Here is a 15784-nt window from a genome sequence, read left to right as displayed (position 1 = left end):
AATGGCTGATAGGCTCTTCTTGCTTTTTCCCAGCCCAGGTAGCCACCAGGAGCCCTTCTAAGTCTTCAGGGTTCACAGTACTGTCATAGAGTGTAATTAGGAAGGGAGAAAGTGCTAATGTAGATTAGGTTGTGGGGAAGGCCTCACTGAGGAGGTAAGGTATGAGCTAACACCTAAAGGATGGTAAAGACCTAGCCATTTGAACATCTGGGACAGTGTTGACAAAGCAAGGGGAGCAGTAGCCTCAGTGGGGTGAAGCAAATTTTAAGTGTTGCAGGAAAAAGATTTCTATAATGTTGGGAGTGGAGTGAATGAGGGGAATAGAGGTAGTTCCTGAGATCAAAGAGTAGACATGGACCAGATGTTGTAGTGTCTTGAAGGCCTTGCTGGAAGGTTTGAACTTGTTCTAAATGGGAAGCTTTCAGAGAGTTGGGGGAGTGACGTGATATGACTGTGCGCAGAATGGATATGAAGGCGGAAGTGGGATCAGAGAGACTAGTTGGGAAGCTATTACTGTAGATCAGCTGAGAGATTATGGTAGCTTTAACCAAAATCATAGTCCAGATTTGTGCTTCCTAATACAGTGGTCATTAGCCACATGTGCCATAAATTTAAATTAATTAAAATTAAAAATTTAGTTCACTTGTCACAGTAGCCACATTTCAAGTGCTTCATAGTCACATATGGCTAGGGGCTATTATGCTGGACAGAGAAAATATATAAGATTTCTACCACTGCAGAAAGGTCTGTTTGACAGCACTGGTCTAGATCAAAATAAATTGATGGATTCAATACATATTTTGGAGGTAGAACTAATGATTGCTGAGGAAAAGAAAGGAAGGAATCCCTTTTTTCCCCCGTGAGCAACTGGGATTTGGGGTTTTGGCTTGAGTAACTATGAGTTGGCCAAAAATTTCCTTTGGTTGTTTCCATTAGATGGTTCTAGTAGCACCTACTTGTCTTTAACTTCATTCAAAACAGTTTTGTTAGGTTGTATTGTGACAGCTGTCATATCTGTGTGGACTAAAAAAAACTTTTTAAAATTGGTGAATTTTTGTGTAGCCATTCTAATATTGAAGATGGAAGAAAACCAACATTTTTGGCATATTTTATTTTATTATTTCAAGAAAGGTAAAAACGAGAAACAAAAAAGTTTTGTGCAGTATATGGAGGAGGTGCAGTGATTGACTGATTTTGTCAAAAGTGGTTTGTGAAGTTTCATGCAGATTTGTTGCTGGACGATGCCACACAGTCAGGTAGACCAGTTGAAGTTGAGAGTGATCAAATCAAGATATTAATTGAGAAAAATCAACATTATATCACAGGGGAGATAGCTGACATACTCAAAATACCCAAATCAATAAAGTTTATTCTTGAAAGTGAAAAATGTGTGTGCTAATTTACAGAAAAAACTAAACAGACTTTTCGGCCAACCCAAAAGGTAGTGATGATAATGCCATTTTCTGAGATAGAGGAATGGAGGAGAATCATACTGGGCTATGTGTGAACACTAAGGGTACTGTTTTAGCCATGCTAGTAGACATCTAAATGGAGATTTCAGGTGTCATCTTCATCTTTCTAGCACCTAGCATAGCAGTCAGGTGTTAATAATTACTTGTAGCACATACACAGAAATGGCATGTAGTCAAGGTCCTGGTGGCTCTAGAAGGAAGGCAAGGATGAGAGGATGAAAATGTGAAGCATTTGGTGTGTTAGGAACATGTGGTCTGGTTTGGCTGAAGCACAGAGTATATGTAAAGAAGTGGAGGAAAATAAAGCCAGAAAGTTAGCTTATTGATCCATTTGTTCAACAAATAGCACTATTTAGGCATTGGGGATATATCATTAAACAAAAACATGAAAACAAAATTTCTACTGCTACGGAGTGCAGTGAGGAGAGGGATCGTAAACCCTGTACTAGTAAAACACCATGTATGTCAGCGTAGAGGTGAGGGAATATGCCGTGCAGACACCCGAAGAAGGAAAACAACAGATGGAGGGAACAGCACATACAAAGGCTCTGGGAAGGGAATTCCTACAGGCCAGAGATCCAGGGAGCAGAGTGATCTAGGGGGAACTGGAGTAAGAGATAATTTCAGAGACATAAAAGGGAGCCAGATTATGTGAGTCATCGTAAAGACTTTGGTTTTTACTGTAAGATTGGAAGCCACTGCAAAGTTTAGATCAGAAGTATGATATAATCTGACTTCCCTTGAAGCACAGAAACCAGATAGAAGTTAATTGCAGTATTCTGGGTAAAAGAGATGTTGGCTTGGAACAGAGCATTGCGTGGAAGGTATTGAGAAATAAGTAAATTCTCTATCTAATTTCCAGGTAGAGATACCAGCATTCACTGACAGATTAGATGTAGATTGTGAAAGGAGAGTCAGGGATGACTCCAGGGCTATCTTGGGCAAATGAGAGAAATGGAGTTGCCATTAACTGAAGTGAAGAAGTTTGTAAGAGAAAGAAGTTTGAGCTGAGGTGTTGAGGGGTAGTATCAATAATTTGATTTTGATTTTATGGAACTAAGGTGCTTATTAGACATCCAGGTAGACATACAAGGCTCTTGAATATGTGAGCCTGACATTAAGGGGAGCGATGTAAACTACAGATTAATTCAGAAGTCATCATATAGATGGTATTTGAGATATTTAAAGCCCTAAGACTGGATGAGATCACCAAGGATGTGAGTGGTTTCTTCAACAAAAGGAGGCAAGAAAAAGAACAAAGAAAACAGATGGAGGAGCAATCTGTAAATGAAAAGAAACATAAGATACATATCAACCAAGTGCATTGTGTGGATTGTATTTGAATCCTAATTCAATAAAAATATAAAAACAAAAACATTATAAGCTAATCAAGAAACCTATTTAAGTATTTGATATCTTCATAATATGTTAAATTTATGCATGATAACACTATTGTGTATGTACACATTTTTTTTAGTTACTATCCTTTAGAACTACATACAGACCTATTTACAGAGAAAATGAAAGCCAAATTCAATGTGAATTGATTGAAAATATATACTTTTATAAAGTTAATAACCTGGACATATTAATTATACTATAGAATGTTACAGAAAATAGAGATTTCTATGTTACACATAAATAATAAAAACACGAGTAATCTAGTAAAAATGGGCAAAAGGCACAAGTAAGTATTTCATAACAAATGTGTATGGTGTCTGGAGAATATATAAATCTACAGCCTCTTAAATATTTTAGTGTTTTTAAAATCTGTTTGGAAAACAGTCGGCATTGTCTCCTACAATTGAACATTCATATTAACTATGACTTAGCAATTTCACTCACAGGTATAGATCAAACAGAAAATCTTGTCATGTACAGGAATATTCACAGCAGTCCTGTTTATAATAGCAAAATTGTGGAAACAGCCTTAATACCCTTTAGTGGTAGATTGGATGAATAAATTGCCTCTCCATTGTGAGGAGAGTTAAATGAGTAAGTACAAAGGAATATTATACAATTGAAATCAAATAACTATAGCAAACAAAACTATGTGGATAAATCTCAATAAAACAAGCCCCAAAATATTATATATAGAATGATACCTTTTTTTAAAGCTAAGAAAAATTAAAATAACAGTACACATATGAATATGTACTTTACATATATATGAAGGGAGAGTGATACACATACCCATATATGTAGTTATATAAATAACACTATGAAAGAAAGAGTGATGCACAGACACACATTTGTAGATACATAAATAACATTATAAAAGAGAACGAGGGAAGGATGAACAGGGTTTCAGGATGATGGCGCCCTTGGGTGAGCACAAACAGTGTATGGGAGGGCGACTGCTGCAGGGTCAGAGCACAGGTGGCAAACAGAAGGCCAAATCTGGCCTTCCACCGTGTTTTATCTGGCCTGGCACCTTGTTTCTACCTGGTGGCAGCGCTGAGCTCTCGCTTAATTGTTAAAGGAGTAGTTACATTTATATATCCTAAAATTACATTCGGCCCTTTGAAGGCAACTGTGAGGCTGACGTGGCCTCAGTGAAAAAGAGTTTGACACCTCTGGGTTAGATGGAAGGTATTGCAAAGGTCCTGGTGCTTTGTTTGGGTGATGGTTTTGTAGATATTTGTATTATTAAAATAATAAATAAAAACAGAACTAATCGAAATAAGTGCCATGAACCAAGGATGATGATTTTATTTCTTTATAACTGAGTTCTAATTAAAGTATTATTTTGTGTATATTGCTATATAAAGAATATTTTAAAATCTCTATAGCTGTAACCATCAAAAAGGTATACTCATGAATGTTGATTTTTGTTTAACTTTAGAAAGTTTTTTGTGTGAGTTTTATATGCTATTAAATGGATATTGCCAGATATGTGCCCACATTTCTTGGCCACCTGGGGAATGCTTCAGGTTTTTCTGGATGCTTGATTCTTTTTTCTTAATTAGAAATAGTATTTCTAAAAATATTTTCTAAAGCACATTCGTTTTCTATTGTATTAGTGATTCATGACTGAATTTTTTTTGTTTTGTTTTTGTTTCTTAAAAATATTTATTTTTCAAGAGAGAAGAGGGGAAGAAGAGGAGAAAGAGGGAGAGAAACATCAATGTGTGGTTGCCTCTCATGCATCCCCTACTGGGGACCTGGACCACAACCCAGGCATGTGCCCTGACTGGGAATCGAACCAGCAACCCTTTGGTTTGCAGGCCGGTGCTCAATCCATCCACTGAGCCACACCAGCCAGGGCTATCATGACTGAATTTCTTATAATGCTTCTGTGGTGAATTACTTCAGAGGGGAAAAAGATTGGGCCTACTCTGGCCAGGCTTAGAACATATCCTAGAATTTGCTTTTTTTCCACACAATCCTTGAAATAAAGCTGTTTTTTAAGGATCTTTCCTTTTAAAAATCATGTTTCCCTTTATCTCTACCTTATTTTGGTTAACTGAAATGTTATTACTGAAGGTTTTGTGGTAATTTTACTGTAATTTTTCATATTATTCAGTCTCAGATTAAGGTGGTAATTCATATATTTATTTAAATATCTACTTTGTTACAGATACTTTGCTGGGTGTGTACTCATTCATTAATCTAATGGTCATCATCATAAATGTATAATTAAAAATTGAGGTGCATACTCTGAAGCTAAGTGAGTTGTTTGTGTGAGGGCAAAAAGGACTTAATCTAGACTTCAGAAGTGACTTTTAAGCTGAGATCTAAAGGATAACTCATAACCAGTTAAAAGGGGGAGTACCTTCAGGTCATGGTATAGGATTTAGGTTAGCAGAAACAGATGTGGCTGTGGCAGGAGGAAGTGCAGCATGACTATAAATAAAAGAAATAGTGTACCGTAGTGGTGGGAATCACAGGTGACACGGAACTGTAGAGATAGGCAGAGGCCTGATTAATTCAGGACCTAGGAGCCATGGGAAACCCTAGAGGATTTCTAATTAGGAATCTCCTAAAGAACAGATTCATGTTTTGAGAAAAATGCTTGCTTAATGCCCATCTTTGCATATATTGTGGTCTCCACAAGCACAGGGAGGAGCTGTTGACCTCACTGAGTATAATACAAGTGAGTAGGTACTGAGTAAATATGAAGTGCGATCATTAAGTGCTCAGTGTCTGGTACACAGCAAGTGCTCGGTAACGTTAGCTCTGGTTTTCATTACTCTAGACTGGCCTTTGCTGTGGACAGTGGTTACTGTAGAGGTAGGGATTTCATGAAACAGTTAAATCCAAATGTATCTATTGAAGACCTGTGATGTACATGGAGGAATCAGCAACTCAATTTAGTAGCATTTCATCCCTTTTCTCTTATGCCCCAGAGATGGACAGAGCAGAAAAGAGACTGAGAATTTGTTAATAAATCAGATTATCTTACAGCTCAGAGACATAGGTGCTTCTGCTTTACACTATCCATTTTATTCCATTAGAGTTTAGTGCTGGTTAGTATGGCTATATTTAGAGTTGGCTTTTAGGATGGCTTCTAAGTTTTCAGTAAAATTCCCTTTCCGTACCTCATTTGAAATAGTCTCAACATTATATTCCTCAGTAATACTAGTTTATTTTATATAAAGTGGGGGTACCTTGTCATTTTTAATCTCAATGACTGCTTACTATTAGAAATTGCTATTAGAAACGTTTATTGTGAAAAATCTATCATTTGCAGTGCCATAGCTTTAATATTTTACTTTTTCAAGTGTTTGTATATGATGTCTTCCCTTAATGTATAGTATGTAGTTATATCATGAACTTCCTGGCCACTTCCCCCTACTCTTTAATAGAGAATAGTATTTGACTTTGTGCACTTTAATAAAAGGTGCCCATCTGGGTGGACTTATTACCAAAAGTTCCTCTGCTTCTGACACATCCTGTGTCAAGGTGTACTGCTTGAAGGGTGGCATCTGGACCACTTTTCAGCTCTTACTTGGCTGCCTTTAAGCCATGCAAAAACTACACAACTATACTTAGTGGCCTTAGTTAGTAACTTAGTATAAATTAGATGTTGCTCACCATCAACCAGATTATAGATAATCCTTTATAAACAAAGCAAAACTACTTTAAAAAGAACAGTTGTTCATTTATAGGTATTAAATGCAACCTTCAGTTAAAACATTAATTGTTATGTTGAACTTGTTTTCACATGTTTTGCTTTTATAAAATTTTGCATGTGGGGGAAGTTGTAATTTTTAGGAAAATTTTTATTTTGTCATATAAAGCTGAGGTTCTTTTTTTTTAAATTGTTGTTCAAGTACAGTTTTCTGTCAGGTTCTTTGTTATTTTTTAATGTGCCTAGCTTTGAATACCAATAAAATAATTAATTTTAATACATACATCTATTTAATTTTTATTGTGGAATTTTTAAAATATATACAAAGTAAAGTGTGGACAACTCATCTCTTGCATTCAGCTTCAACAGTTGTCAGTGGATTGTTTTATCCACTTTCTTCTACTTCTCCCATCCTAAATTATTTTGAAGCAAATTCTAAATACTACGTTTTTAGCCTGCAATATTTTTTAGTATCTACTCAGAAATAAAGACAATTTTTAAACATTTTCATAACTTAAGCACAGTTTATTATAACACCTAAAAGTTAATATTACCCAGTCTGTATTCAGACTTTTTCTTTAAACATGTCTTTTTTAAATTGATTTTAATGAGAGAGAAGAAGAGGGAGACAGACAGACAGAAACATCGATTTGTTGTTCCACTTATTTATACATACATTGGTTGATTCTTGTATGTGCCCTGACTGGGGATCGAACCTGCAACCTTGCATGTTGGGACAGTGCTCTAATCAAATGAGCTATCTGGTCAGGACAAGACGTTCTTGATCATTTGTAAATGGTTTTTAAAGTCGGTTTGTTTGAGTCAGAATCAAAACAAGTGTATGCAGTATAAATGGTCAGTATGTTTTTTTGAATTACTTTAAATCTATAGCTTTCCCTCTTTTTTTTTTTCTTGTGATTTACTTGTTGAATAAAGGGTCAAATAATTTGCCTACTTTCTGGAATTTGTTAATTATATCCCTATGGTATCATTTAACCTTTCCAAGAATACTTTTTGCTTATGTTTAAATATATATTACACCTAATCTCCATATGCTATAAACAAGTTTTTATTTAAATGGAAAATTAATACTTAGTTGTTGAAGATTGAAGAATTTTAAAGATATTTGTAAACATAAAAGGAAGAAGCTGGAGAAAAGTGTATATAGGCCTCAGAAAGTAGTTGAATTTTGTTAAGCTCTATGTTTATAGGTCTCTGATCATTTTGATAAGATAAATTTGTTGCCATTTTAATATATATTGTAAAACACCAGAATTTGAAGTTGTGGCAAGAATAGATATAAAGGTTGATTTTGGTTACAGTAACATTTTTTAAATTACTTTTTTCTTATTTACAAAAAAGATACCAGGTGATCAGCACTCCAACAGACTTTTTTATGGTAATGGAATATGTGTCCGGAGGTGAATTATTTGACTACATCTGTAAACATGGACGGGTGAGTAACACTATCTAAAATTCCTAAGCTGAAAAAAAGGGAAGTAGTGGGAAATAGCAAACCACAAGATATTTTTAAAGTTGGGGTTGCTTTGGGAATAATGCCCAACTATACATACAGGCTATTAGACATATTTTCTTTCTTAAAAAGTACAGCTTTGGAAGTACTGATTTCAGGGAGTAAGTTCCACTTAATTGCTAATGTGATGTCTGTGCTTCTCAAAATGAAAAATCTGTTCCCTAACATCATACTGAAGCTTCAGTTATTTTCTTTCTTAGCCCTTTAATGTAAGTTCTATTTTGGGTTGTTTTTCTTGTTGGTTCCCTAAGACTTGTGCACATTTAGTAATATTAATTGAAAATTAAATATTACTGTCTACCAGCAAAGAAAAACCTGTTGCTTGACATGTTGAGCTTTAAATGAAAGCTTTTGGTTTGATTTGCTGCAAATTCTAGCCCAATCTAATAAGCTTACTCAGTTATATTTAGGCTGATTTTGAAACTGAAACTCTTGCTATGTAGATGTCCCAAATATTTTTAGTGCAGCTTGTTTTACATTGATAGGTTGAAGAGATGGAAGCCAGGCGGCTCTTTCAGCAGATCCTGTCTGGTGTGGATTACTGTCACAGGCATATGGTTGTTCACCGGGACCTGAAACCAGAGAATGTGCTATTGGACGCTCACATGAATGCCAAGATAGCTGATTTTGGTATGTAGCTCAGAGCTGTTCAGAAATTTACTAGCTGCCTTTCGAAAGTGTCAGTAACAATGCTTATAGAACTAAGAACTTTCCATTTCAACATTGTAAATCCTGTACCATGAAAAGGGATTAGTTGCACAGTCTTCTCATTAGCTGGTTCTGTTTATTTAAACATGCTTAAAAAAAAAAACCCTTCATGGACACAGACAACAATGTGGTGATCGCCAGAGAGAAAGGGGAATGAGGGAGGTGGAAGAGGTAAAGGGGGCATAAATAGTGATGGAGACTTGACTCTGGGCAATGAGCATACAATGTAATATACAGATGATGTATTATAGAATTGTACACCTGAAACCTGTATAATTTTATTAACCAGTGTTATCTCAATAAATTCAATAAAAAGAAAGAAAAGAATAAAAATTTAAAGTACAGCAGATACTTCTAGAGAAGTTACAGGGCTAGGTGAGTGTCAAGGTAAACCCATTCAATCTGCATTTCTTCTGAAGGAAATGAAACTTAACTGTTTTATGTGGGGGTCACAAACTCCTTTGAAAGTGAGGGCACTCTCTTTGATGAGTGCACTTACACAGAGGTACATGAAAATTTGCGTGCAGTTTTGGAGCTTTAGAGTCCTTCTGTGAATCAATGGGGGTGGTGTCAGTGGATGTCAGGGTAACATCTACCATTTGATAAAAAAGTTGGAGTTTTTGTCAGGGGTAAAATAAAAGCCAAACTGTAATTTTTGTGCACCATGCAATTTTTATGCACCATACACTTTCTGGGGTAAATGTACCTGGACTGGCTGCCATAATAGGGTGTTTTGGGAAAAGGATTAGAAAGTAAGAGATTATAGAAAGAGATGGAAGCATGCCAGACTTCAGCATTGCTTATTTAAAATTGTTGTCAGTACTTTAATCTGTAAGCCAGAAAACTAGTTTTCCTATTTCTCTTCTCTGAATCGCAGAACTCATTTAGTGTTTAGTGTTTAGAAATCTAGTTTGACTAGATTTCTGGTTCAATCGATTATTTTTTTTCTGTGTTAAATTAAAGCTTTCCAAGTTACAAACTTTTGGAATATAACTTATAAATTGGAGTCTCTTTTATTGCTACTTTTTAAAAAAGGGTTTTGAAAGCATGGCATAAAAAGCAGTAGTCTATTTTATTCTTTGGACTGTAAAAGTAGGTAAATAATATTTCAATATGTTTATGTTTGGAAAAGTTTGTATAGTTTAGGATAGCCTCATATTTGTGAAGCAAATCAGCATTTTTATTTAGAAGAGGAATTCAGTTTCAGTCACACATGTGATGTTTTAGTCTTTTTGTCGTAGTGTAACAGCACTCTGACGTGGTCTTTTTCTAGTGTAACAAATACTTTCCACTGCTTTTTTTATTCATTAAAACACATGATGTATGGAGCATTAAAGACTTGGCATTTTTTTCCCTCATGCACTTACCAGTATCTACTTTTGGAAGCACCAGCACCAGGTAAACATGACTCTTATTTTCAGGACTATCTAATATGATGTCGGATGGCGAATTTCTGCGAACTAGTTGTGGATCTCCAAATTATGCAGCACCTGAAGTGATCTCAGGCAGGTAATAATATATCAGTGATGAGTAAGCTTTTTATAATCTTTTGTTCATTCTGATAATACTTAATTATATATTCTCTTTACAAGATAAGATTTTTAACACAGTAGAAACAAATTGTACCTTTATTTTTTCATTGTTGAAGAGAGAATAGTTATATTAAACATATTTGAAACACTTAATTTTGTTATGAATATACTTAAGGAAGTTTTCTATTAAAATGACTGAAATAAATGTTGATTTTTCTCATTTAAAAAAGTGTAAAGTATCCATTTGCTAAATTTAAGCTAGTTGTTATTGTTTACTAACAGGACATGATCCTTTCATAATATTTACAAAATCTTTTATAAAGTATATAGATTATTTTATATTTCGTTTTTGGAAGAATGAGGTTTTGGGAGGACAGTATGTCATTTTCTTGATTTCAACTGCACAGGTGGAGATTTTGTAATTACTCATGTAATTTTCTCATGGGTACATTCTTAAAATGTTTATACAGATGGTTGACGTAAACCCAAGTCTTCTATAGAGACCAATGTCTGATTTTAAAAGCTAATAGAATTCTGCCCTGGCTGGTGTGGCTCAGTGGATTGAGTGCCAGCCTGTGAACCAAAGAGTTGCTGGTTTGATTCCCAGTCAGGGCACATGCCTGGGTTGCAGGTCAGGTCTCTAGTAGGGACTGCGTGAGAGACGACCACACACTGATGTTTCTCTCCCTCTCTTTCTCCCTTCTCTTCTCTCTCAAAATAAATAAGTAAAATCTTTAAAAAATTTAACAGAATTCTATGAGAGAAAAGATAGGAAAGATCTTATCACAAGTACCAAGTATAGGAGTTTGGACAATGCAACTGTGTAAATGATGGACAGCAATTTTGATTGAAATGGATTATATTCTTTTAATTGAAATTGTAGAGATTCACTCTGTTACTTCAGACCCAGGTTTGAGTTTGGTAATGTGCTGTTGGGAATTTTAATATTGTATATAGAAAAAAGGAATAACCTTCTAGGCACAGGTTTTTGAGAGCAAAGCCAATCTTAGTCCCCTGAGCTATCAAGTGATTGGAAAGAAAGTAACAACTACTCAGGATAATGTGATACAGGGTAAATACTGTCAAAGACATTGCCATAGGACTTGTTGGGTACTTTACTGCTTCAAATATTTTTTAAAATAAGTGTACAGGGATGAAATTCTATTACATATGCATATCCTTTCTTGTAATAGTTTAGTAAAAAAAGATCTAGCCTGTATATGCTATAGTATTGTTTTTTATTTTTATTTTTTCAAGTTTATGGTCATCCAATTTGATGTTTCTATAAAAAAAATCAGCCACAGTAATTTTTATATATATTTGAGAGAGAAAGAAACATCGATGTGGGAGAGAAACATCACTTGCTTTGCCCCTGTAGGCTCCCCAACCTGGGACCTGGGAATCAAATCCCCCACCCTTTAGTGTACAGGATGACACTCCACACTGGCCAGGGCAAAAGTTTTACATTTTTTAATTAGTCAGTGAATACGTTCAGTGAAATGAGTTTATGCCAAAAAAATAAAAATACTATTTTGTATTGGAAAACTTGAATAATAATTGTTTAGACCAATTAATTATTCTCCCTGGGGAACAACCATTGAGTGTTGGAGAGTGACTATGGAGTTCATTAAAGACCTTGAAAGTGCTCTGGCCTGTGTGGTTCATTTGGTTGGAGCATCATCAAGTAAATCTGAAAGGTCCTTGATTTGATTCCCGGTCAGGGAACATGCCTGTATTGGGGGTTCAGTCCTTGGTAGGGGTGCATACAAGAGCAGCTGATCAATGTTTCTCTCTCACATCGATGTTTCTCTCTCTCTCCCACCCTCTTCCCTCCCCTTTTCTCTAAAATCAATAAGTATGTCGTCAGGTGAAGATTTAAAAGAAAAATAAAAGACCTTGAAAGCAGAATATACCCAATTTGTACTGTGTGTGTAGAAGCAGGGCACGTGTAGGTGAGAAGGTGACCCTTGCATTTCAGGTTTGTGTGTCCTCTTCTCCTCAGACTGTATGCAGGTCCTGAAGTTGATATCTGGAGCTGCGGAGTTATTTTGTATGCTCTTCTTTGTGGCACCCTCCCGTTCGATGATGAGCACGTGCCCACGTTATTTAAGAAGATCCGAGGGGGTGTTTTTTATATCCCGGAGTATCTCAATCGTTCTGTGGCCACTCTCCTGATGCATATGCTGCAGGTTGACCCCCTGAAACGAGCAACTATCAAAGACATAAGGTGACTCTTTTTTTTGCTACTATTATGTACATATTCTGGCATTAATAATAGTATCAGTAATTGAATGCCTTCCTTTTTCTGGGCAGTATAACACTTTATACAAAGTTTACTTCCCTTAATATGCAAACATGATCATGTCACTCATCTTTAAATATTTCAGATTGTTTCCCAAACTTTGTACTTTAGGTAGCAACACATACAAGGTCCTTCACAGTAAGGCTCTACTTACTTCTTCTGAAGTCTCATTTCCTGCACTTACTGCTATATCCCTTTACCAGGGCTTCAGCCACATTGAGTTTTTCCTTGTTTCTCAAACATATTTGATGCCTTCCTGTCTTGTTAATATGATTCCTTTCACCTCTGATGCCTATTTTTGGACTTGATAGATTTCTATTCATCCTTTAAGTAGGGGTGTTCAACCTGTGGCCTGCAGGCCACAGGCTACTCAGGATGACAATGAATGAGGCCCACCGCAAAATCGTAAATTTACTTCAAACATTATGAGATTATTTTTTGTGACTACATGTTGCAGTGTATTTAATGTGTGGGCCAAGACAGCTCTTCTTCTTCCAGTGTGGCCCAGAGATGCCAAAAGGTTGGACACCCCTGCCTGTTCGCAAATCGCCTCCCTTGTGAAATCACTTCTGATTTCCCTAAACAATATTAGTTGCCTCCACTTCTGTGATTTCCACATTTTGTTCATGCTTTTTATTCTTTCAGTATCATTTTGTTCATCACTATTTGCCAGTGTGTCTTTCTTGCCCTTAAGTTGTAACTAAATAAGGGTGGAGAGAGTCTTCCTAATCTTTGTATATGCACCACTGGAAAGCCTAGGATACAGTGTATGCTCAGAAAGTATTTGAATAAATTTCAGATAGAAAAACCAAGTGAGATTTATGTATTTTACACACGGTCGATGAAATAAAGAATAAAAGTTTTGCTAAGATTTTGAATCCAAAAATAGCTGCTAGTGGGTTTGCTGCGAAGGATTTCTTGTAATGTGAGAAACTTTGGAAAGTGCAGTTGCCGCATTACTGTGATGTGACTTTTATATAGTACACACAAGCCAGGATGACTCACTGCCTTCTACTTTCACTTCTCATGTCATGTTTCTTAGAGGTTTCATCCTCCTTACCTATCATTTTACCAGGTATTTGCTTACACATATATTCTTTTGACATCTTTGCAGAATATTCTGTCTCTGCATAAGTCAGAATGACTGTTTAAAGACCTGGGACTCTTGGAATATTTAAATGATGGCTGAGGTATTTGTTTACGTGACCGAAAGCAAGAACTGATTCCTTTTATATTCCTTTGCTGTTTTCTTCCCCCAGCCTTTCTTCAGGGTTCCAGGCCTTGTGCATAAATATGGAAAATTGTAAATTAGCACCAGATTTAGTTATGGAAATGACTCTAGTGGGGGAAAAAACCTTTTGTGTTCACAATTTTTTAGAATATATAGTTCATTTAGTTGGCTTTTCTTTACAAAGGAAATTAGATATGCTGATATATATACTTGTATCTGTTTGTATCAGCACATTTAGAAGAGTAAAGTATTGATTCTGTTATTTTAAAACAGATGTTTGTATATGTACATGCTTTAGAATTTTAAAAAAAGTAAAAGTGTACTGGCATATAGATGGTATAAAAGTGGCATTCATTTCCACACTTAATATAATAATTTGAATTAGTAGTTTTCATCATTTTTTATTTATCTGAATTTAGTTTTTAATGTTTGGGAATTTCTGATTCAATGAAATACAGTTCACAGGGAAAGAACTACTAGTTATTGGATACTTACTGCATACAAGACATTTTGCTGGGTGCTCCACGTGCTGTGTTGCATGGACTCTTCATAGGCAGCTTTTGTTGACCTTGTGTACAGACACGACACTGGTACCTGATTAGTTAATGTAACTTTTTATCTTCTGTTACTTCTGAAAAAGTTAATCCTATCAGTCATTTTTATTAGTTAACATCTGTTAGATGCTTAATATTATCTCGATATAGCAAAGGACTGCATCACCAAATTCATTTCTGTCCTTATGCTTCCCGTGTCATTGTTTCCTTATTCTGCATTTTCGAGCATTTGCTCTCTATGGGGTCCTGGAGTATAGTTAAATAAGACATGGTCCCTGTTTCAAGGAGTTCTGAGTTCAGGGGTAAGATTAAGGAAGACCGGCGCCTGTAACAAAGTGTGAGTATCACTAGAGGAAGATCCACTAGAAGCTGCAGAGGTTTCATCTTCGTGTGTCGTCGGAGCCTGGTGCCCCGTCGTCTGTCACTTGGACTGCTGCACTTGCAGCAACCTTACCATCATCATTGTGTTTATCTTCTTTGAATGTCTGTGTCACAAGCAGAAAAACATTTACAGAATGCACATCACATCCTGTCACCCCTTTCTCTTTAAAATCTTCCAGTATTTTCACTAATCATAGGTCCAAATCCCCAACCTTTTTTATGGCCTACAGCTATCAGAACTTGCTGAAATCTTTTGCCACTCTAAGCCATAACTCATTATTCTCTCACAATAGTGGTTTGTGTTCAGTTCCTTGAACTTGGCAACCTCTTGTCTCAGAGTCTTTGTGTATATTGTTACTTTTGCAGGGAGCACCTGTTCCTCATTTCTTTGCTTAAGTGACTTCTAACCATTCTGATATCAGCTTAAATATTACTCAGAGTGGCTTCCCTAATCATTTGCCTCCCATTCTGAATTATATTTTCTCATTTGACCTTGTGTTTTTCACTCAGAATCTTTATCATGATTTTCATGTTTGTATATTTGTGACTATACTTATTTTTGTGAGCATTTGTTTAATCTTCATCTGGCTAGAATATAATCTCTATGAGGTGAAGGAGGGTGTCTTTTTGCCATACAATGTCCTTAGTAAATATGCATAAATGAATCAATTAGTCAATAGAAGGTAGCCAGTCAAAATACATATTGATCTGAACTTAAGCTTAGGGAGTACCCCACTCCCCCACGTAGGAATGCTTACACAACCTTGAAGGAATAGTACATGTTAGGTGAAAGGGGATGGGATATCCTAGGGTGGCAATAGTAACATCACGTACAAAGGCCCAGAGTGTGAGAAAATAAGATTTGGGAGACCGTCAAACTTTTTGGTTTAGTACCCCTTCAGCCTCTTAAAGTTGAGATCTCCAAAGAGTTGCTGTTTTTTTTCTTTTTAATGCAGATATATACCTATCAATATTTACCGTATTAGAAATTAAAAA

The 15784-nt window shown here is 35.9% G+C and overlaps 1 protein-coding gene across 2 annotated transcripts in view; it reads left to right on the top strand.

Annotated features, from left to right (window-relative positions):
- PRKAA2 (protein kinase AMP-activated catalytic subunit alpha 2) overlaps positions 1–15784 on the top strand; it is a 60104-nt gene that overhangs the window by 31412 nt on the left and 12908 nt on the right. For both annotated transcript variants that reach the window (XM_045856583.1, XM_045856587.1), the window contains exons 3-6: positions 7909–8002; positions 8566–8710; positions 10210–10297; positions 12323–12547. In XM_045856583.1, the coding sequence (XP_045712539.1) occupies positions 7909–8002; positions 8566–8710; positions 10210–10297; positions 12323–12547 (552 nt within the window). The remainder of the gene's footprint in view (positions 1–7908; positions 8003–8565; positions 8711–10209; positions 10298–12322; positions 12548–15784) is intronic.

This window comes from Phyllostomus hastatus, unplaced genomic scaffold (assembly GCF_019186645.2).
Source record: "Phyllostomus hastatus isolate PE091 unplaced genomic scaffold, TTU_PhHast_1.1 phas_contig_147, whole genome shotgun sequence".
NCBI lineage: Eukaryota > Metazoa > Chordata > Mammalia > Chiroptera > Phyllostomidae > Phyllostomus > Phyllostomus hastatus.
The sequence above is the reverse complement of the archived record's forward strand: the minus strand, read 5'-3'. Positions and strand labels throughout refer to the sequence as shown.